The sequence below is a fragment of the Ursus maritimus genome, unplaced genomic scaffold (assembly GCF_017311325.1).
Source record: "Ursus maritimus isolate PB19 unplaced genomic scaffold, ASM1731132v1 scaffold_8, whole genome shotgun sequence".
Classification (NCBI taxonomy): domain Eukaryota; kingdom Metazoa; phylum Chordata; class Mammalia; order Carnivora; family Ursidae; genus Ursus; species Ursus maritimus.
The window spans coordinates 2,786,788-2,810,875 of NW_024426996.1; the positions used below are offsets into that span (position 1 = coordinate 2,786,788).

Here is a 24,088-nt window from a genome sequence, read left to right on the forward strand (position 1 = left end):
CATGATCCCAGCGTCCTGGGATGGAACCTTGCCTCGGGCTCCCTGTTCAGCAGGGAGCCTGCTTCTCCCTCTGCCTCTGTCGCCTACCCCCCCCCCATTTGTGCTCTTTCTCTCTCAAATTAAGTAAAATCTTTAAAAAAATTTTTTTTCCAGGAAGAGCCCTACTCTGAGGGCGAGGGCTCCTGCTGTCATGAACCACCCTGGCCTCTACTGGGACATCCCTCTGGCATGAAACTTTGGCCTGATAATAAACAGTACACATGAGACCATCCGTGGAAGGAAGTTTCTACATAGGTCTCCAAGCTATCTGTTTTCTAAATCTGCATTTCCCAATACATGTTTCTTTAGCATATTTCCTCTGTGGGGCACAGATGTTCCCATCCTGTATTAGAAAAGTATTTGCTGGCTGGAAGCAATGGCAAGGAGACACATTTGACAAGAACACCCCCTAAGTGGTTAACACGCAAAGCAGCCCCTTTCATTGAACGGATTCAGACAAGTTCAAGTCTTCTCATTACAAACTGCTTTCAAAGGACAATTGGAACCTGAAACTAATACAGTGTTGTATGTCAGTTAAACCTTAATAAAAAAAGGATAATTGGAAGAATTAAAGGTGAAGCCTTAAAAAACATCAGGTTTGGTTACAGCCAAAATTCTAATTCTTTTTGATAGGTGAAATGTCTACAAGGTCACAAGTCCTCGAATACGTTACGCCAATAATTAATTTTTGGATGAACACTTGGGCATAAGATGCAGTTTGGGCCAATGGATCACTTATTTGAAGTGATAAAGCTTGATTAACGAAATTCTAAAGCATAAAGGATTTGGACATTTTTTTGGATTCTTTTCAGTGAGATCTGACGTCATTTAAAACATTTACAGAATTCTTCTGATAATTACAGCTTGATGGCAGTTTTTACTAAGAATTTTTTTATGGTCATCCTTAAATAATACCTATGTATCATAAACACACGAGAAACACTTGAGTATAAAGCAGGGAGAATCACACTGAGCTCGAATGTGGAACATCTGAGCACGGGTTAATTTCTGGGTCGCAGCTTGGTTGCCTCACTATTGCCACCTTTATGGAGGCCTGGGCCTGGGCTAACCTAAGACAGACACTGCCAGGCAGCCTCCTAGGTGTCATGATGTCTCTGGGGCAATGGGACCTTCAGTCCCCAAAGAGATTTCCACAAACATCTGACCGTCCTCTTTTAGTTAAGTATTCTTTTCCTAGAAATTTTGATGAACAGATCTTCCGGGGAAGTGACTCTTGAGCCAAATAACATTACGTGTCCTTTATAGGACTCTATCCACTTCCGGTAGGGATCGTTCAACACCGTGTCTACAAAAAGCTAAGGGCTTTAGTAGACTAAAGTTGATGGTTTTCTCATAATCAACCTTCTCTACCTTTTATCATTCCAATCTTTATTTATTAAGTTTCAAATCTGTGCCAGACATTACGTAAGGCATTATACTAGGCAGGTCAAAGGGAACAAAAATGGAAAAGCCCCCGTCTAGTCTCCATTAATTTAGTCAGGAGGGTAAGACAAGTGCTTTGCAAATGGCGTCCAAAGGAATGGTTCCAGGAAGAAAGATCAAGACCGTTGTTTGAAAGAACCACTATCTGAGCCGGCCTTGAGGGATATGTAAGTTATTTGATAAAGTATGTATCATTTTTTCTCATTATAAATCATATGTAGTAAAAATTAAGATATTACACATACAGAAGAGAAAGTGAAAGTCTTTCACAAAAGAGGAAATAGTTCAAATAGTCTAATACTAATCAGAGAAATGCAAATTAAGACAACAATGTGATATTTTCTTTACTCGCCAGAGTGGCCAAACTTGAAGAATTAGACGGTGTGAGGTACTGAAGAACACAGGGCCACGGGTCTTACCGTCCCCTGTTGGGAAGGGCAGAAGTTGAAGGGGAATCTAGCACATGTGGGCTGAACGTGGGCAAGGGACCAGCGACTCCTGTTCTAGAGTCGGCCTCGTGCAACACTCACACAGAAGCAGAAGGACATAGGAGCAAGGTGTTTACTGCAGACTTGTTGGTGAGAGGAAAAATTTGGAGCCATCCTAAAAATCCACCAGCAGAGAAATGATAAATAAAGTTGAGAGCTCATCGAGGAAGACTGTGTAAGAAGTTAACTGAGGGTGAAAAGGCATTGAGAGCATTTCGTTGCCAAGTGATGAGGACAAGGGGTCAGGTGCTACCAGCACTTTGTGTGGGTAGGTGGGGGTGGGGGGGTGCCCAGAATGCTTAACTCCCAACAAAGAATGACGCAGTCCTGAACAACTGAAAACCATCCTGCTCAGAAGCCAAGTGCACCCCCCCAAGCATCGGGGAGGAAGTGTGTGTACGTGCACACGTCAAGGTCGGTGGATCCCGAAACATGTTATTAAGTTAGAGGAACTAGTGGCAGGTACGGCATGACACCCCGCTTTTTTTTTTTTTTTAGATTTTATTTATTTGTTTGACAGAGAGAGAGCACAAGCAGGGGGAGCAGCAGGCAGAGGGAGAGGGAGAAGCAAGGTCCCCACTGAGCAAGAAGCCCGATGGGGGACTCGATCCCAGGACCCTGGGACCATGACCTGAGCCAAAGGCAGAGGCTTAACCGACTGAGCCACCCAGACGTCCAACACCACTTATTTTTTAAAAATCTTCCCCCCACCCAAACAATACAACACATACACGTTTACGTATAAAGATACGTAAAAGCGTAAAATAGAAGTCTGAAAAAAATACACACCAAACTCAAATCCTGGAAGGAACCAAGATTAAGGGTGTTGTTCAGGGAGACTTCAGCTCTATCAGATTTTCCTAATTTGGCTTGATCTAATATAAAAAAAATAATAAAATAGATTCATCTATCAATTGGGAAACTAAAATTTGAAAAAATGAAAGCAGTCAAGGTCTTCTTGAATCCAGCCTCCAGAGAGAGCCCTGTTAATAATTTGTTTTATTCTTTCATTTATTCAACTACTGTTTATTGAACCCTGGAACTGACCTAGCACTTGGATGAAGCGGGAGGGAGAGAGAAGGGGAGGGAGAGAGAGACAGAGAGACAGAGAGACTTCTCCATTTAAAACCTGGTGAGATTTGGAGTGACAGTTGTTCAGGGAGCTATTCCATGGGGAGGGAATAACAGGAGCGCAGGCCTCGAAACAAGAGAATGGTAAGTGCGTCTGAGCACCAGGCGGCGGTGTGAGTAGCTTGGGATGAGCGCCAGCGGGCAGCCATCAGGTACAGGGAGATGGAGCTGGGAGGCTGGCCGACTTACACAGGGCGCTGAATATTGACAGGTCCTTGGCTGACGGCTACAGGGAATTTTATGGCTTAATATGCACCTCTGACAGCTCCTTACATAAAGTCCTAATTGCACAGAACGGTTCCGCTAAGTTCCTATCACTGCAACTGTTGGAAACAATTTTTTTTGTTATTCTGATTTTTAGGGGGGAGAGTCAGATTTTAGAGAGCTTGAAGCTTGTAAAATTTGGAGTTATCTTTAAGAAAATTAATACACAATTACAAAAAAATAAGTAAAGTAATGATTTAAAATGAGAAATCACAAAACACTATACATTTAAAAAGCTGACAAATATCACAAACATCCCAAAACCCAGAAAAATAACTTATTTTCATTAACTGTTTCACATACTCTTATACTTTTTTCCCTCTGCATTTTTGGTCGGATTATCTTTATTTCTTCATATGATAACAATTTTAAAATACAGATTTTTTAGAGAGACTAGAACAATAATTTAGTCTTTCATTTGGAATATTTTTTAAAAATATTTTTTAAAAGACTTTATTCTTTGAGAGAGAGAGCGTGAATGAGAGAGCACAAGCAGGGGGAGAGCAGAGAGAGAAGCAGACTCCCCACTGAGCAGGGTGCCTGAGGTGGGACTCGATCCCAGGACCCTGAGATCATGACGCGAGCTAAAGGCAGCTGCTTAACTGACTGAGCCACTTAGCTGCCCCACATCTAGAATATTTTTAAAAAGTATTGACAGCATAGAAAAATTATTTTCAAGTTTATTGATAATGAATTTTTTTAAATTGTTGGCAAATTCTGGGACCTCTATCAAATTTCTCTGAAATATGAGCTCTAAGATTCCAGGGCATTTTACATTTTCATGTATAAGAACTAATTTTAAATACTCTTTGAATGGATGACACGTATTAACTATATGGCCAGGGTCTGTACCAGGGAGGGGCCCTGAAGCTGAGGCCTCACTGGCTTCACAGTAAACATATTTCTGGTGACTATAAAAATCATATATGCTTCTAAGCTCTAAAAAATTAAACACTTAAAAATGTTTAGCTTTGGGGTGCCTGGGTGGCTCAGTTGGTTAAGTGCCTGCCTCTTGTTTTCAGCTCAGGTCATGATCTCAGGGTGGTGAGATCGAGCCCCACGCTGGGCTCTGCATTCAGTGAGGAGTCTGCTTAAGATTCTCTCTCTCCCTCTGCCCCCCACCCCTGACTCACGCATGCACATGCATTCTCTCTCTCTCTCTCTCAAATAAATAAATAGATCTTTAAGAAAATGTTTAGCTTAGTAAATAAAATCCATGTGTAAACCCCCATCAGGTTGGTTTATAATTCTTTTAAAAAATTCTTTTGTGCAGTGGATGAATAAAGCCTCAACCCTAACAAGACTTGTATCCAATCTTTGCTACATATTGATAATGATGTGGGGTGTGGGGGGGGAATCTCACTATTTCATAGGCCCGCTCTTTCCATACTGTCATGGTGACGGCCAGAAAACTCTGGCCTATATTGAACTGCTGTTTCTTGCCGCCTAGCTTTCCACAGATGGCCCCAGAGCTGCTCCTTGGAGTTCTATACATGATACTTAAACAACTAGTTAAAGCATTTAAATCGTATTTGTCTCTTTCCACCACCTTCAACTTCTCTTTTTATGAGAGGCTTTCAGTCCCTTTATCACCCAGGGACTTTATCTTCTCTGAAAACCTTCCAAATTTTAAAAATCTATCTTGAAGGTAAGATCTGATGTGGAAACTAAGCCTCGAAGGACCTTCCCTTACTCCAGCGGCTACGTTAGCAAGGCAGCCCAAGATTGCAGTCGTTTCTTGACAATTGCATCACGCTGCTGATTCACCCTGCGCCTACTGTTTGTTGATTCAAACTCCAAGTAAGTCATTTTCCTCTGCTGTTCTGTCACGTCGCCCCCCACTGCATTAGGAGGCTGATGTTTTTAGAATTAAGTACAGTAAGAAACCTTTCGACAACTGGGAAACGCCACCTGAAAAGAAATGCGAATAAGCAGCGAACTTCAGTCACAAACATCTATGGAGCATGGAGCAGGGAGAGGGAGTTCTGTGGAGAAGAGACCATGCCTTTGTCTCTGGTCATTTCCTTAGCTCGACTGTTTGCTCCAACTTCCTGCTTGTTAGCTCTGTGACCCCACACACAGCAACCTTAGTTTTCTCAGCAGTCAAGGTGACTAATAACAATGATATGGTAAGAAAGCCCGTTTGTTTTCATATACTGGAACACTGTCTTCTTTCACAAACTTTTTTGTTTTAGATTTTATTTATTTATTTGAGAGAGACAGAGACAGAGAGAGCACAAGCAAGAGGAGCGTCAGAGGGAGAGGGAGAAGCAGACTCCCTGCTGAGCAGGGAGCCCACCCGGGGCTTGATCCCAGGACCCTGGGACCGTGACCCAAGCTGAAGGCAGACGCTTAACCCACTGATCCACCCAGGCGCCCTTTAACAAACTATTTTTATAATTCTTTAACTTTTGCAGAAGAGAGTAAGATATAAGATTTGCTAAATATAAAACATATTATAAATAGCAAATCTTGTATCTTATGCTAGATAAGATATGCCAGGCATTGTGCTAGGTATGGGGATAGTTTGGAATAGTCTGAAACAAAAAATTAAAAAAAAATTCTTTTGGTCTCATTTTTTCTGAAGAAGTAAAAAAGAGCAAGAAACTACTATTTATAACATACATTCAAGCAACGTTATATTTTTTTCTCCCCAGGGCCCACACATTGCTATAAATATGTCTCAAGGCTAATGGAGGTAACAGAGCAGAGACTCATCAAGCTTCAAAAGAATATTTGCACTGGGTTTATGAGATTACCAAAACCAGCAGTTGACCTTGAAGGAAACAGTGGTATTATCCCTTCCACGATATAGTAACAAATTAGGAAACACCCACCCACTAAAGAATTTTCATCGTTGCCTCTCAGTTAGGTACAGGAAGCGAGCTCAACCACAGAGAAAGGCCGACCAGCTGGATCCAGCAGGCTAGTCCTCAAGTCAGCGCCTTCTCCCACTCCAGGGCAGTGCTCCTTTGTGCTAGAACCTTCTCGGAGATTGCCCCGGCATTTTGGAGTCTTCCTAGTTTTTACCCCACTGAGTTTTATTGTCTTAACTTAATTCACTGATGGAAGTTGATATTTCATTTTGCTTTATCCTTTAAAGGAGAGGCTTTCAAACTTTTTGAATCAGTCCACAGTATAAAATGGATTTCTCTCTCTCTCTCTCTCCACACACACACACACACACACACACCCACACCCACACCCACCCACCCCAGAGTATTACAGGAAATGACACTACTTTTCCATAGGATACTTACTATTTACTATTTTCTTTTCTCCACTGATTTTTGACAAACATTGATTGTGATCCACTAAACTGACTTTAGGGACACTAATGGGTTGTACCTGGTGTTTGAAAAACAGTGCAAAGCCTTGCTACTCAGTGCCTGGCAATTTTGTTAGAAATGTACATTCTCTGGCCCCTACACCTGTTAAGTTATAATCTGTACTTATTTAGAGGTCCATATGATTGATAATGCAGTTTAGAGAAGCACAGAGGTCAAAGACTCTTGGTCCTAAAACTCTGATTTGTTTCAGTAACTTCGATGGTTTGAGTTCACCGTGTGTCTCGTCGACAGGAGAGTACACAGACGGCAAAGAAAGTGCTTAGTGGCTTTAAAGTTCCAATGGGGACGAAAGAGAAGGGTTCGCAGGCTAACATGGTCAGAAGTCTCCCAAATAGCTGCACTCTTAGTGATACGGACAGCAAATGGTATAGGAGGGGGAGCTCACACGGGCTGGCATATCAGGGAAAGCTTTGTGGAGGAGGACGATCATGAATGTGAGCTTCAAGAATCAATACAGTTTCCATTAAGCGAGAGAAAGGTCATTTTGATGGGAGAGATGGCATAAGCAAAGGCACTGTGGTTAACACATGCATGGCATATATAGGAAACAGAATGCCTAGTTGGAACAGAGGCTTTATATAGCGGAGTAACGCCAGAGAACACTGGAAGAGCAAGTGGCACAGGAAGTGATCGTACATGTTAAAACATGAGCCACACACCCAGTTAGATTATATATCTCTTGGTGAGAAAATGTCTTACTAACCCACATCTACAGATTATTCATATATTTCATGACTTATTCTTCCCCTTCCTGGCAAAGAGAAGTGACACAGAACCTACGTTCAGTCCCACCAGAGTTATAAAGAAAACATATATTTCAATCTAAAGCAAGAACAGACTCCTGATTGTGTGACAGCAGCTGAAAGTCCTTGGAGTTGAAGAGCCAATAAAAACACTCTAGAGAATTTTCTCTTTTTTTCTTCATTTTCAAAATTATTCTCACTTTTGAATGACATGGACACATTCTCTGTGACCTCTAGACTAAAGACGGCAACTGAATACCAGATGATGCCACTCCCCTTTATAAAGGCCATGGATAATACCACTGATCGATCTGTTTTCTTTCTCGCTAAGGCTATCCTTGGCCTCAGAACCCTTCCGAACACAATGGTGATAGAACATAAGATGAAACTATTGGGCAATTCTACACCAAGCAACCGTAACTTGGGTCACTCTGTGCTTAGCCCTGGAGTTTTCTGCAGGATTGCTAGGCTGCTGATCTCCTTCACGTACATTTGGTCATATGGTTGGTGCTGGATACGATGACTTTTTTGTGAAAAATAAAGCTCTTGGGCCTCTATGCCATCAAAAATCATGGGTTCAGGATAAGGAAAAGCCTTGTCAGCTCAAGAACTATCAGTGCCACAATTAATATTGTACTAAGGTCACGACAATATCTAGGATAAGACAGTGTTGTGCATATAAATACATGCAGTCCCCTATTCACACATGTGAGCTTATTTTTCCATTGATCATAGCAATGAACCCTGTCCAAGTGGGGAGAACCAAACAGGGCGTGCAAAAATTTTGAACATTTGAATGAGGCCTAAGAGAGGCGTAAGTGTGATGCTGAGGTTAGGCCGAAGATCAGCTCACCACAGTCCTTCCAATAAGGAGGTTTCTGTCATGAGCCCCGCTGGTCTGTGGCTTTTCATATTGCCATCTGAATGCCCACATTTACATGCACTAATAGCAGGGCTCCACGGCGAGGCCAGCTGCCCCAGGCATCAGGAGACATACCTGAGTGATGACAGAGGCGGGGTTCTGGCTAGCTGGTCAGACAAGGACCTGAAGGTGGGCCCCAACGTTTGTTGGTTTTTTTGGGTGGGAGTCAAGGCTCAGCTAAAGGAAAACAGGGCGGAAAGGAAGCAGAGAATTCTGTGGGAGCTGGCGATCAGGGCGAACCTGTTCTCAAAGGAGTCCGAGGAATGAGGTCAGCGATTCTGAGAGATGGAAACACAGAGACAGAGGCAGAGACTCAGATATTCAGAGACGAAGACTGGCACAAAGAGTCGGAGACACAAAAGGGAAGAGCCATGTCCAGAGAGACAGAGACATAGCTGCAAAACTCAATGCCAGAGCAAGGCACAGGGGCTCACGCAGATAGCAGAAGCACACGGGGGTGGCTTAGGGCACACGAAACAGAGGGGTGCACGGTATTCAGGAGACAGAGGCAGAGAATCCGAAGAGAGAGAAGGACACAGACACGTAGAGACCCGCAGAGCCTGACTCGTGAGTGGATTGACCCACCAGGCAAGACAAGGGCTTGGGAGAGCAGAGGGGCCACGCCATGGCCTGGGGGTAGAGGGGCAACTTGCATCTCATTCTAGCACAAGTCCTTCCGTCCGGTCCCCAGGTCAGCCACCCCGGGGCAGGAATGGTCGCAAGACTACAAGAGCATTATTGATCCCCAGGGTTGGGGCTCAAACTATCTCATGGGTAAGAACTTGCAGAGGCCTGGAATGGCTGGGCAGAGACCCGCACCAGAGGCTTTCTCGGGAGGCTCATCCCGAGTGGAATCCAGCTTGACTCCGCACTCGTTCTCATTACTCTGTTGTTTGTACTGCCTAGAGTGCTGCTTGCAGGTCATTGTCCTTGGACTGTAGTGGCTGCCGGCAAGCTGCCACTGTGGGCTGCTACAGGAGCCAGGGAGGGCCACTTTCAGCAAGCTACAGCTACAGGAAAGACCCCAAACTTTGGGGGATGAAAAAAATACAGACAGATCCTTGTTTTATTAATTATCTCCTCTGGGTTGCACGGCTCAGATGAGACCTCTCGCCAATGTCTATTTGCCCCACCAGTGCAAACTTTTGGTCTAAGGTGACAGAGTGAGTCTGAAGGTAATAAATGCAAATACGTATCAGGGTTGGTGTGGTAGAGGCTGAAGTCAACGACCTTACATTCTGGTCTTGCCTTTGACTCACCTTGGGGCAATTCAAACCTTCGGACAGCCGCTCTTTGCCCAGTGGCGGGTGGGGGCGGAGCAGACAAACATGAGTAAGCTACAGCCCGCTCCTCAGGGGCTCGCCATCAAAAGGAGTTTCCTGTGCTCAGCTTGGAGCAGGTGGATAAACCTCTTAGAGCTTTAGGATTGACAATTGCAAAATGGTTCTATGATCTGGAGAATCAAACCCAAAGCATAGACTCTCCTGGTGGTGAGTCAGAGCCCTACAAGCAGTAAGATGAACCTCAGACAACTTTAGTGATGTATAGCAGTAAAATAAACAAAGAATGAATTAAAGGACCCTTGTGACATTAAGGTTTTCAAAATTCCTTTGACGTTATTTGGAAAAATCACGCAAAAGCAGAACTCATTCTTAGTTGCATGTGAACCGCTTCCTGGGCTTTGCCGAGTGGAAGGACTGGCTTCCACCTCTGTTCCTTTCTTGTTATTCCCAGGTTGTCATTCTAGTTCCTTATTCCCCAATCTGTAAAGTCCCTGACTAGTCAGCTTTCTTGGCTCTGGTCCCATCGCTCCCTATCGTGCTCAACTACCAGATTAATCTAAAAACAAACCATGATGACCATGTCGTCCCACATTCCTACAAGCATTCAGTAAGTCCATATTGTCAAATGGAGGTTGACCAAGGTCCAAACTCTTAATCTATGTAAAGCCTTCTGGAATTTGGACCAACCTAAATATCCAAACTTTAATAGAGGGAAACAGGCTGACCTGGGGAAATGCCAGACCCAGAACATGTTTTGACATAGACTAAAAAGTAGATGATGGAAAAATATCCTACCAGAAAGCAAGAGAAAAAAATATATATGTAGTATGGCCACAATTCAATCTGTGTGTGTGTGTGTGTGTGTGTGTGTGTGTGTGTGTGTATTTACAGAAAAATATTTTTGAAAGACTGGAGACAAGTTGAACAATATATCATTCTGGGTGGTTGTACATGGCTGACTTCTTGGGTGCTTTTATTTCCCAAATTTTCAATATTTAATATATATGATTATTTTTTAACTGTTTATTGTGAATAACTTCAGAAAGTAGAAAAATAGCATAAATAATAGAAAAAAATAATACGCATATTTAAATAATACCCATATTTTAGGTAGAATAATTTTCAAAATTTTGCCATATATTCTTATATATTTTTGGAGGAACATTTTAAAAGTTAATTATGGAAATCATGACACTCTGAGTAGTTCAGGATGTGTCTCTAAACAGTGACATTTTCTTACCTAACCGTACTATTATCAAAACAAATTAACTTACTGCTCTTATGCTTTTTAACGTTATAAATATTTTTTAAAAGATTTTATTTCTTCATTTGAGAGCTGGGTGGGGAGGGCAGAGGGAAAGGGACAAGCAGATTCCTCGCCGAGTGTGGAAGACGTGGAACTCAATCCCACGACCCTGAGATCATGACCTGAGCCGAAATCAAGAGTCCAATGCTTAACCAACTGAGCCACTCAGGCATCCCTAAAGTTATCAATATTTTTAAACAAAAAGGTCGGAAAACTGATGGGGGCAGGCTCTAGTGGGCAGGTGGGCAGGGAGAACATATGACCACAGAGATTCTGGAGGTGACGGGAGCAACACGGTTAAGAGTCCGCCAGGTGGACTGTGCTGGTGTTAGACGGGTCGGTATCAGGAGTTGGAGCCAGAAGCGTGTGGGCTCAGAATAGGAATTTATCCTCTAGTGGAGTTGGGAAGAACAAGAAATTGCAGGCTTTTTTTTTTTTTTCCTTAAAGGCTAAGGCTATGGCTCTGACACTAGAAACTAGAACAGGAAAGGCAGGTGGACATTTCTCCGACAATGAGGCTGCTGGCGGGGACTCGGAGAAGTAGAGCCCAGAGTCAACTGAATGAGCGCGCTCCTTAACTGCTGGGTCCCTGGGATGAGAGGCTCTGAGTCATGTGGGCTTCTTTAGTTTTCTGAATACCCCTCTGATTTGCCACTTTTACCCCTTTTCTCATGCCATTTTCTCTTTAGCAAATGTCATCTTTTCTGACGTCAACTGACAAACACCTATCGGTTCCAAAACCATACTGTCCACAACCAGGGATGTCCTTCCTTCTTGCCAGGTGCTGTGCACTTGACCTACACACGCTCACGGCCCTCAGCCCCTCTCCCCTGCACCCCAACTACACGTGTGTGGTTAGATAGTGCGTCTCTGTCCTCTGTACTGTAAACTCTTTGAGCGGACAGCCATTTCTTCATTTCGGTGACCCCACACTGCCTTGTCATCATTCAACGGCTGGATCTATGAATGGATGGAAGAGTGAATGAATGAAACAAAGGGACCCCACTCGATGTGGAGAACCTTTGTGGACAGATTTCCATATGTAAGTAGAAGGAAGTCACCATCACCCATAGAGGAACAGAAAACACAACAACTGAAGAGGAAGTTCGTTTGAGTCAAGGAGGGATTGAACCGTATACCGGTGACATACTCTGGTACGGCCACAGGAGAATCACCTTCCGTATTTAGAATCCAAGATTGTAGAGTTGGGCACAGAGGAGGAGCAGGCTTTAGTGCTCTACTTGGTATCACAGCTCTGTGAACAGATTCCTTTAAAACTTTGACTTGAGGGGCACCTGGGTGGCTCAGTCGCTTGAGCCTCTGACTCCTGATTTCATCTCGGTTGGTGATCTCAGGGTTGTGAGATCAAGCCCCTCATCGGGCTCCGTGCTGGGCATGGAGCCTGCTTAGGATTCTCCCTCTCCCTTTCCCTCTGCCCCTCCCCACCTGCTCACTCTTTCTCTCTACAAAAACAAAAAACAAAAGCAAAACTTTGACCTTACCACACTTTTCTTAGCCTGTTCTGTTTGTCTAGCTCTGAAAAATGGAATCTACACAAAATTCAATCAATTTTTGATTAATTAGGCGATTGGCCTGGCTCTGTGTGCATGAGTGTGCTTATTATGTGAGGCACATGAAAGAATAATGTCTTTTAGTAATAACATTTTTTGGTTGTAGCCGTCACAGGACTTCTTTTTGTCTCTCAGTTCATACTAGTACTAACAGGTAGTGCTAGTGCAGGAAGAAGAGACAAGTGTGAGGACAATTAGCAAGCTGCATTAGCGGGCAGGCATGCGGGCCCCAGAGCAAAACTCCTGGATTTAAAGGTTTTTGAGCATGTGACCTTGGACTTGTGATGAAACTCTGTCCTTCACTTTCCTCATTTATAAATGGACATGATACAGTGTGTGAATTTAATAAATCATACATGCAAAGGGCTTAAAATAGTGCCTGGCACATAGTGACATCCAATAATGACTCGTTGCCATTATTAGAACATATAGCTTCTTCGATCAGTGCAACGAGCATCAGCTTTGGGGTAGGCTCGCGGGCCTGTCCCTCAGCTGCACCCCTATGATGTCTGTGACCTGCATGGTTCACCGAACTTATCTGACCTCACTCTCTGCCTCTATGAAATAGGTATAATCATCCTACATTGAAAGGATTATTGGGAAAGCTAAGGGACACAATGGGCGTAACCGGCATGGCATTGGCATAAAGGATAGTCAATATCACAACCGATTCTCTGGCACCTCCAGCAACCGGATTTTTCTGCTAGTGAGTCTCCTGGTACATGAAGCTGGAATGCCAGGACCTTCTGAAGAGCGGCGCTAGTGTATGCAAAATGTGTGCCTCACAATGACGACTCATTTTGGTTATTATCATCTGTTCCCTGAGTCAGCAAACCAACACCTGAGGGCCAGATCCTGCCGGGGTACAAGTTTCTGTATTTCCTGCCAGGGTACAAGTTTCTGTATTTCCTGCCAGGGTACAAGTTTCTGTATAGATTAAGAGACAAGAATGGTTTTACATTTTTAAATGGTTGGGGAAAAGAAAATAGAAGAATATTTTGTGACTCATGAAAATAATATGAAATTCAAATTTCAGTGTCCACAAATAACCGTGTGTTTGAACACTGTCACGGTCACTTGTTTCCGTGTTATCTATGGCTGTTTTTGCATGTCAGGGGCAGATATGAGTACTTGTGGACAAAAACATAGAGCCTGCAAAGCCTGGAAAATTTATTATCTGTTTTTTTACCAAAAAAAAAAAGCTTGCTGACCCCAATCTGGTCTAACCTTCTCTTACACGTATGGGGGTAGAGAAATTAGAGACTTATTTATTTATTTATTACATTGTCCTGTAGGAACCTTTGTTATAGTTGAAGAATGTCAGGCACTTTAAATTATTGACTAACTAGCAGTTTTAGAACTAGTTATTTATTTAGGTGACCTATCTAGCATTCACTACTTGTTTCATTTCCCCATCGCCTCATTTTGAAAGCAACAAACAGCCTGGCGGTTCCCAGCCCACCTCTTCCTTATCACTGACCACTCTCTGCACCCTGTGCCCCTCCCTTCCTCCCCACCGTCCATCTCCTCCCCAGTCCCATCCCGCCAAAGTGTGAGCAAGGCTGAGCAATGATCGCGGACGATTTTATTTCTCCTTTGCTTTGGACACATTAATACATTTAGGATTAAAGAAAATAAATGTTTTTATTTTTTTTTAATTTTTAAAAAAGATTTTATTTATTTATTTGAGAAAGCATGAGTATGGGGAGGGGCAATGGGAGAGAGAGAGGCAGACTCCCCGCTGAGCAGGGAGCCCAAGGCGGGGTTCAATCCCAGGACCCTGGGATCAGGACCTGAGCCACCCGGGCGCCCCAGAGAATACGCGTTTTTAGATCGATGCTCTATAAACGAGACTCAGAAATGCATCTGAGTTGCTCGATTTCGGTACTTCAGAAAGGAATAAACCAATGCTCTGAGTAAGCCACGTGTGTCCTGGAAAGGCAAGTGATGGATTGATTTGCTGGCGCTCAGGGTTTAATTTTCAAAACTTACATTGTGCAGAGCCTGAATTAAAATAGGGACCAAAGGGCAAGGCTGTATAATATCTCTCTAAACATCACGTTATCTGTTTATATCTACCCAAAATACAAACGTAAGAATCTACCTAACAACTCAAGTAATAGATTTAAAATAATTTAAAAATTAAGTCACTAAAACCTGCCACCTATTATTTAGCAATTACATGAAATCATTTTGTTTTTAGGGCTCTTTTTAAAAATGGAATTAAGCTGAAGTTTTAGTATAGATCATACCTAATCACTGACTTAAATTTCCAAAGAAAAAGTTTCATTTATATTCAGAATTCTGTCAGGGCCAACCGGTCACTTTCAAGTTTTCTCAGATATTAATTATCACCTGCAAAAGGTATATCAGCGATGTCCTGAAGGGGCAAGTACTTGTTCAAGTCCATTATTAAATTTTCAGGAATTTTACAGGTAGGTTGTTAAGTCGTTGACACCTTGAAATTGCCCATGGTAGGAGTATTTATACCAGGGAAATAGGCAGACCCTAGAAATCGTCCCTCGTCCAAATGGTTTATTGGCACCCCATTATATTTAAAAAAAAATTTATTATATTTTTAAAACATTGTATTAAAAAAAAAACCATGCTCCTGAAGGTTCTTATTGGGGGGATGAAAATATTCTAAAATTGATTTATGGGTTTGAACCACTCTTTAAAGTCACTAAAGGGGAGCCTGGGTAGCGCAGTCCTTAAAGCGTCTGCCTTCGGCTCAGGGCGTGATCCCGGCGTTCCGGGATCAAGTCCCACATCGGGCTCCTCCGCTATGAGCCTGCTTCTTCCTCTCCCACTCCCCCTGCTTGTGTTCCCTCTCTCGTTGGCTGTCTCTCTGTCACATAAATAAATAAAATCTTTAAAAATAAATAAATAAATAAAGTCACTAAAAATCGTGGATTTGTACAATTGAAAGGAGTGACTTTTATCTGTAAAGTACACCTCAATAGAACTGTTAAGCAAACTACTTCCAAACCAACAAACAAAATGTCAACATTTATTAATGGCTTTAAGATTCAGGGACATACCCAATAAATGAAAAATAAAGCCACATTTTTTTCAGCACTTCTGATGGATATTTACTCTATTCAGTGACTCCCAACCTTGGTCTCTTTCTGGAATCACTTGGGGAGTGTAAGAAGAAAACGCTCACTCCCAAGATACTAATGTCATTTGTCTGGCAAGTGGCCTGGACGGGAATTTTTAAAAACTCTCTGTGTGACACTAGTGACAGCTAAGGTTGAGAACTGCCACCGTAGAGCAGTTTTCCCAGATAATTGTAGCTTGTCTGTTGTTATGGAAACCATCCTCAAATGTTCAATACATTTCCAGGTCTTCTAAAATACAGAAGTCTGGGCGTAAATGCACCTGTTTGGGGTGTTTCTGGGCTATACTGAACGTCCATTCTTTGACCACAGAGGGAAGGCACAATTCTGTTTTCCTTGTGGGTTTTACCCACAGTCGCTTCCTGTTTGGGGCAATGGTGGAAAGAAGAGACATCATCTAGCCCATCCTTGTCATCCAAGGAGGTGACAACGTCACTCAAGCATAGAATGTGGGCTCAGGATGGTTTAATTAAAGAACCAGAACTGAATACCTTCTTTGTCTCAATGCTCAGGGGCATCTTACCCTTTCTCTTCGGAGATTCAACCTAGAAGAACAGTGGTATCCTAGAACTCCGGATTCCCAGTAAGGGGAGTTGACTTTATAGAAAATTCTAGCTGTTATCTCTGATATATCTTGTGAAGGTAGAATTCAAGTCTGAGAACTCTGTCTTAAAATCTGAAGACGGGACTTTATTGAGAACTTTTACAATAATATCACACAAAAAGATACAGTCTCTGCCATCTTAACGCAGAGATTTCATCCCTGTTTCAGTGTTTCTCTGGTGAAGAACGTAGGCTTTTGCAGGTTGAAATCCCAGCTTTGCCATTTGTGGATGTGTGACGTAGGCAAGTTTTTCAACCCCTTTGGTGCCATTTTCTTCCTTTCTAAGATGGAGCTAACAACTTCTCTGTCACTGGGTTGCTGTGGAGATAGTGCTGTTTATGAAGAGGCGCTGGTCTTGCTTCTTGTGAAGCACAGGTGTCAAACCCAGCCCCGTTAGGATAGTTCTGGCACTTCCGAGTAAAGGTCCAGTTTCTCTAGGAAACCCCCTGCACCTCTCTTGTGTAATCCTTGCTTCTTTTATTAAATACCCTGATGGGTTGCCTCACCTGGTCCCTTCTTCAAGGCAGGACTACAATGACTCTACCTACCTAAACTTATAACCCGCTTGAGGCAGAAATTCCAGCCTCTTCCTGACTTGTATTTGAAAGGCTCAAAGTTGTGCCTACAGACGAGTGTACATACAGGAGCTCGCAAACGCAGTGTCAGGAGAGAGAAACCCAGATGGGACAGTGCAGACACTTCCTCATTCTTTCTCTTTTGAAAAAGTCCCTCTCCCATGCAGTAGGCTGGGCTTTCTGTTCATCTTACTGGCAAGGCAGCCCTTCTACTGTCAGTGGCTTAGAGACCCACACTTTAGAGCAGCGCTTTTATTCATAAACCAGATCCATATCAAGGAAACCCAGCAACATCAACTCACACATCTCCATTCTGCCCCTAGTCTCAAAGAATGCCCAACATTTGATTTTCGTCCCATTTTCTCCACTTACGTGTTTTTTCACACCTGGGAAAACACTATATGCTTTTCAAATGCAATTGGTCCCGAGCAGCAAGACGCCCACAGCAGGCACGAAGGAGGTAGTGGAAAGCAGAGAAGCCCGAGGTGGCAGGGCGCTAAGGAAAATCACCCGAAGCCAGCATTTGGGTGGGAGTTGGGAGTCAACGCGCCCCCAAGCAGTACTGTGCAAAGAGGACCTGCTTTCTTACCCCAAGTCCTGGAGCAGCTCAGCTTCTCCATCTGACCTGCTCCACAGATCTGAAGGATCCTGGGCGCTCATCTTCCCTTCTAGAGATTCTGCTCTGCCCATTCGCGCTCCTCACGGCCACTGCGCCCCTGCCAGGTGCTACGGGAAGAGGCAGAGAGAGAGATGGGTCCTCCCGCTCCTCACTCTCTGCTCCTCTGAGAGAAGCCTGCTGTGTCTGTGAGTCTCCAGCCAGCGAGGAAGTGAAACTTGTTACTCCTCCCACTGACACTCACCAGCCTGGCCCCGGGGCACGGGCAGGAGCCCTCATCCAGGAAGTATGCAAACTTAGGTAGGGCCTCTCAGGACAGCACCCTGCATCGTGCACCACGCAGTTTCTGTCAAAGGACATAATGATGAAGTCACACCAGCCGGGATGGACTATCCATTCAATCTCTTTTCCCGAGAGCCTGGCAGGAGAGGGCACCGGCGCCCCCACCTTCTGTCTCCCACACAAAGGGCTCCGAGGAAGCTTCTGTATCAGGAACATCTTTACCGTGGGTGAAGACATCAGTCAAATCCCTGGCCTCGACTCTGAAGTCTGGTTTTTAGCACCATCTCCGTATTTCTGCCTCGATGACCCAAGCTCTCCGACACGCCCCTGACGTTCAGATGGGCCTGATTCCGAGACAGTGGCTGTGTCCCGGGGTGGGGGGGCGGACATTGGGTGAGAAGGCAGCGAAGTTGGAGAGGCCAGCCTGTGCCCGAGCCTCCGCGCTCCGCGTCCTTCCCGGGGCTGACCCACCGCCCACATGGCTCCGTGGCCCTGCCTGGCGAGAAGCCCACCCGCCTGCAGGGGCTCCAGGGAAACTGCGGCCGCTCTGAGCGCTCGGGAGGCGGACAACGTGCAGTGACAATGAACAAAGAACCTGTGCGGCCCCCGCCTTCTCCCGCACAGAATGTGCTTCTGGGTTCTTTCCCTCCTCTCTCTCTCACACACACCCCCTCACTCACTCCGGGGTCACCAGGCTGCTCTGGGACTGAAGACCAGCGGCACCCGCACGACCGGGGCCTTGTTACAATGCACGACGTCTGTCCCAGCCCGTCTGAACCCGCAGCTGCGTTTAACCCGGATCCCCAAGGTGACTCTGGTGCTTGTTAACGTCGAGGAGACAGCCTTACAGGGTTCCAAGACGGCGGTGCTCCTGAAGGAGAGGATCTCTACCCGGCATCACGTCACCTTTCCTACGGTCTCTGTTTGTCAGTGACTCCTGAGACCCCGGCTTGCTCTGATTGCGTGGCAGAAATTCCTGCGGTCTGAAGACAGCCCCGGGGGAGCCGAAGCTCTGATAACACGCACGTACGTGATGGTGCAGGTACATCCAGGATTCTATTTGCTACAGCTTGTATGGACAGGAGCACAGGGGCCACTTGCAAACAGATGCCAGCCCTGGCCCGGGAGGGGCTGAGATCGGAGCAGCTGGGCGGGGAGTTCCTGTTCTCTTTCTAGAGCGTTTTGTTCAATGTTTCAGTATCTATTTTGTTCCCATTTTAGCAAATTCTGGTTTTTCTTTTACTTAACCTCCCCTCCTCCTTTTTTTTTTTTTTCAGGAAAGAAGCAAAACTTACTAAGATCACCCTCTTCCCATTTTCAGGTCTTCCTCCTGCCTGTGTCCTTTTCTCATTTTGCTATCCCGTCTGTGACCCTCTCCTTTGAGGTCATTCTTTCCGTTACTTACTCCATTTTTCCCCAGGCTCTCTCACTTCCCTATCGCCCCCTGCTCCACTAAATACCCATTCAGTATTGGAGTGGTACCAGTTGCTGCAGCATTACCAGATGGTTTCAACAAAATGCTGGTTGCTTATAAAAATATTTGGTAATAGATTTTACATTAGATTGTTTGAATAGTATATATATAATACACACACATATACATATATGTTATTAAAGAAACTGCAACTTTTGCTTCCAAACAAATAAGAGGCTCATATATATTTAATACCACATAATATGTTTTACTTATTTCAGTATTCCTTTCAATGGCACTGGTTCCTAGCACTGACTTCTTTCCATACGGGTTTTCAATGTAGAAATGGATACAAACGATCAAGCTGTTTTAACAATTCTGGAACATCTTATGCTTCTTTGGAAAAATTTTTATTTGTCAAGAAATCTTGGGCCTTTATTGGAATGACTACCACATCCGAACCATCAACTGTCTCATAAAGAGAATTTGGGGCGAGCTAATGTGTCTAGATTTGAATTTCTTTATTAGAAGAATGTGCTTCTAACACTCGAGACTCCTCTAAAGAGAACTTTAAAAAATGATTATATAGTTGAAGATCCTTTTTGGTCTTAATTTTTTTCTCTCTACAGAAAGCTTAAATATAACAATGTCTGCTTTTTACCTGGTTACCTGGCAATGGCATTTCTACTCATTCTCTTCACAGAAGGAATGGTCTTTCAGCTTCCTTAGTTAACTGTGTTATTAAAAAGCATGATCTCTTCTTCTCCATCATTTATGTTGGTGGGAAATAAAGGATACATTCTGTAAGGGAAACCATGGCTTGGGATAACCATGGACTGAGGTAACCATAGCTTGGGGTTGAGGGAGTCTACTCTGTTTCCCACTGTCTGCTCTTCAGACTCATGAAAAAGAAAAAAAAATCACCATTTCAAATTAAATTAGAGCACAGAGACAGCAGAGAAAGAAAGAACTGACCATGTTTTTCAGCTATAGGCCTGCTCTCTAACGGGAGGGCTTCCATCTATCCAACGGGAGGGCTTCCATTTCTCCTCTTAATTCTGTGGCAGGCTCAGAGCTGCCATATTCCTTTTAAAAATAAGCCAATTTAGTTTTGCTTGAAGACACCTCCTCTGTGTTCTGTGACACAATTATGTGATCATTTAATCCAGTATCAAAGGCTAAGGCAATTAGGTCATCTCGAATTAATTAAGACCCTGTTTTATTTTCTTCTCATCTCTATAAGCACTCCTAGCTTCTTTGTTGAATAGGCTGTCTGGATATGGCTATAACTCATCAACTTGAGGGTGTAAAATTTACTCCAGCCTTCCCAACCCTTCCCCGTTCCTTTTTCTTATTTCCCCTTTTCTCTATTGCTTTCCCACTTTTCATTTTCAGTAGTCAATCTTGAACTCCTTTCTCCACCTTCTTTTTTTTTAATAATATTTTTTTTATTATATTATGTTAGTCACCATACAGTACATCCCTAGTTTTTGATGTAAAGTTCCATGACTCATTGCTTGCGTAGAACACCCAGTGCACCATGCAATACGTGCCCTCCTTACTCACTGGCCTATACCAATCCCCCACCCCCCTCCCCTCTGAAGCCCCCAGTTTGTTTCCCAGAGTCCATAGTCTGTCATGGTTCATTCTCCCTTCTGTTTACCCCCCTTCATTCTTCCCTTTCTTCTCCTACTGTTCTTCCTACTTCTTGTGTTCCATAAATGAGTGAAACCATATGCTAATTGTCTTTCTCTGCTTGACTTATTTCGCTTAGCATTATCTCCACCTTCTTTATCTAATGCGAAATATTGGTTCCTTTCGCTAAGCCAGTGATGTGGTTTAATTCCCTCATATCATCTACCAGTGTTTGAAAGTTCTAGAGAAGTAATAATGCAGTGCACTTCACAAAACCCATCAGGGAAGGTGGAGAATCAAGAGTCCCCTGCAGCAGTGGGAAATCCTTGTCTTGCACTGAGGCTCCCTAGGAATCACACTGTGTACGTCACCCAGGAAGCTCCATTCTTTCAGAACTTCTCGAGGACCATATGTGTGCACGCATCCACTGTAGTCCATAGTAAAGCCAAGTCCCAGCTCCATGAGAGCCACAGGAAGGGTGTGCCAAGGATCAAGTTCATGGGTGCTGTGGACTTTCTCTCTATTCCTACCAGTGTTTTCGGCTGCTGCGTTATTGAAGCAGGGATAGGGTATCTCCTAGATTATAGGACATACATGTTTGGCACTCTCCTCACTCTCTTCAACCTGGCTTTCCCGACCTCCTTGCTCCTCCTTGAACTTGGTCCATTTTTACCTCAGGGCCTTATAATTGCTTTTCCTTTTTCTCGGTTTTCTCTCCTTCTAGATCTCATGGGGTTTCCTCATTCACTTCACTCAGGTGTTTTGTTCAAAGGTCACCTTCTCAGAAGGAGCTTCCCTAGCTGCCATATTAAAATGCTTCTCCTCTGACCCTGGCCTGTCCTTCCAGTTCCCTTACGCTACCTTATGCTTGTCAAAGCACTCAATGCTGGTTGTTAAAATATCAAAATACTTCTGTCCAAGTTTGTAAATAGCCACTGCCCTGTACCCCTGAGTGTCAACTTGGCCCAAGTCATCTTGGCCACCCCCGTTCCCACACACCTGAGACCTTTCCACTACCCAGTAAATGAAGGGGATCTCTGGCCTCTCTTCTAGCACTAGGGCCAGCAGCTGTGGTTATTCTGAATCTTCAATGCTTGTGGCATGCTAACGGTGTATATAACAGGTGTATTATGGTACAATACACGTACATAGTGTCCGATTCCTGTAAGTGCCCAATTCAATGATTTTTAGTACATTTACAGAATTGTGCAGCCATCATAATTCAATTTTAGAATGTTTTCATAGCTCCAAAAGATTCCTTGCCTCCATTTGCAATCTAAATATTTTTGACACCTCTCCTGTTTAGCTCTACCTGAATTCATTATATAGGATTTTTGCATACTTGTTGTGGCAAATAAATTACATAATATATAAAGTTATATATTCTGTATCTATCTTTATCTCTCACCCAAAATGATCTTCTGCAATGTGACCTTGTCACTCTCCCATTGAGAGGCGGTACCTAATTGCCTTCCTTTGAATTTGTCCTGTCCCTGGTGATCACCTGTGACCAATAGAACATGGAGGTGACACTGCATGACTTTTGGGGCTAGGTTGTCAGAAGCCTGATGTCTTGGAACACTCACTCTCCAGCATTCCGTTCAGGGTGCTCCCTTTTGGAAGCCAGCTGTGATGTCAAGAGAAACCCAAGTCACAAGGAGAGTTTCATGCAGCCCAGCTTGAGTCATCGCAGTCCAGGTTCCAGACACATGATTGAAGAAGCTTCCAGATGATTCCAGCCTCCAGCCACTTAAATAACTCCCAATGGTTTGAGTCTTGCCAACCGAGGTCTCACTCTGACGAGCAGAGACAAGCCATCCCCTCTGTGCCCTGTGTGAATTTTGGATCTAAAAAATACATGCACATAATAAAATGGCTGCTGTTCTGGGCCACAAAGTTTGGGATGGTCTGTTACCCAGTGCTAGACAACTGAAACCCTTGTTTATCATTTGGGTCACTGCCTCGAATGTGAGCTTCAGGAAGCTGCGACCTTGTCTTGATAGCTATGTATCCATAATGACTAATTTTATGTATCAACTTGACTGGGCACCGGGTGCCCAGCTCTTTGGTCAAACATTATTCTGGGTGTTTTAGTGAGGGTGTTTTTGAATGAGATTCACATCTAAATTGATGGATTCTGAGTAAAGCAAACTGCTCCTCATAATTGAGGGGGCCTCCCCCAGTCAATTGAAGGCCTGAATAGAAAAAAACACCAACCTCCCCTGAGCAAGAGAATTCTCCAGCAGAATGCCTTCAGACTTCATCTGTAACGTCTATCTTCCTGATAGACAGCAGGCAGCCTGCGGTCTCAAAAGAACACCAAGTCTCCTAGGTCTCTAGCCCGCAAGCCCGCCCTGCGGATTTTGTACTCGTCAGCCCCCATAATCACACGAGCCAATTCCTTATAATAAATCTCATTTCTATATCGACATATCCTTTTGGTTCTGTTTCTCCGGGGAATCCTTTTTTTCTTCTAAGTTATTATTTTTAAGTAATCTCTACACCCAACGCGGGGCTCGAACTTACAACCCGGAGATCAAGAGTTGCACACTCCGCAGACTGAGCCAACCAGGTGCCCCTCTCTGGGGAATCCTAATACAGTATATACTCCATAGACCCTGAGATAGTAGTTTTCAGTTGGGAGCAATTTTGTCCTCCAGGGGACATTTGGTAGTGTCTGGAGATATTCTTGGTTTCACATTGTGAAGCACCTCCTGGCATCTGTTAAGTCGTGCTGTTGACCACCCTAGAGTGCACATGACGCCTCACCCCGAAGTGTTGTGTAGCCCCAAAACATCAAAAGGGCCAGTCTACCTCAAGCACAATTTTTTCGCACCCCAAGAACATCATAAAAATGATGATATCATAAATCCATTATAGGCAGCTATGGAAAGTCACCTACCTGAGGAGAGAAGTGCAGTGGGGTCAAAAGCCAGCCCTTTCCTGTTTCTCTCCACTTTACCTGAACTGTGTCCACAGAACTGGGGGAGCGGGGTGGAGCCCTGTACTCTCCAGAGAACGGCCTCATGGAGAACATGGCCAAATGGTCTTCATAGGACTCTTGGCACAAAGGATAGAGCAAAGAACAGGAGGGGACTTGGTCTTCAGTACACGTGAGGTGATGTTTCTGGGAACTCCCAGAAATAATTGGGGAGGATATGAGGGATGATGGGCTGAGGACCTGCTCTTCGAAGAGGGGCCTAAGTGTCTGTGAGTAAATCAAGGAACGTTCACCTGGGATACTAAGGTCTGTCTTCCTTTGTGTCTATCATGTATCCTGTGTCCAAGCCCTTCTTTGGCATT

The 24,088-nt window shown here is 44.1% G+C and overlaps 1 protein-coding gene and 1 long non-coding RNA gene across 2 annotated transcripts in view; one reads left to right on the plus strand and one right to left on the minus strand.

Moving 5' to 3' along the window:
* DAPP1 (dual adaptor of phosphotyrosine and 3-phosphoinositides 1) overlaps positions 1-17,646 on the minus strand; it is a 47,169-nt gene extending 29,523 nt beyond the window's left edge. The window contains exon 1 of the mRNA XM_008707200.2: positions 17,428-17,646. Coding sequence (XP_008705422.1) covers positions 17,428-17,528 — 101 coding nt within the window. The 5' untranslated portion in view covers positions 17,529-17,646. The remainder of the gene's footprint in view (positions 1-17,427) is intronic.
* A 6-nt stretch (positions 17,647-17,652) lies between these two features.
* LOC121101553 lies at positions 17,653-23,216 on the plus strand. The gene is made up of 2 exons (XR_005833544.1): positions 17,653-18,778; positions 22,391-23,216. It is a non-coding gene; the product is annotated as an uncharacterized LOC121101553 (long non-coding RNA).
* Positions 23,217-24,088: the final 872 nt, after the last annotated feature.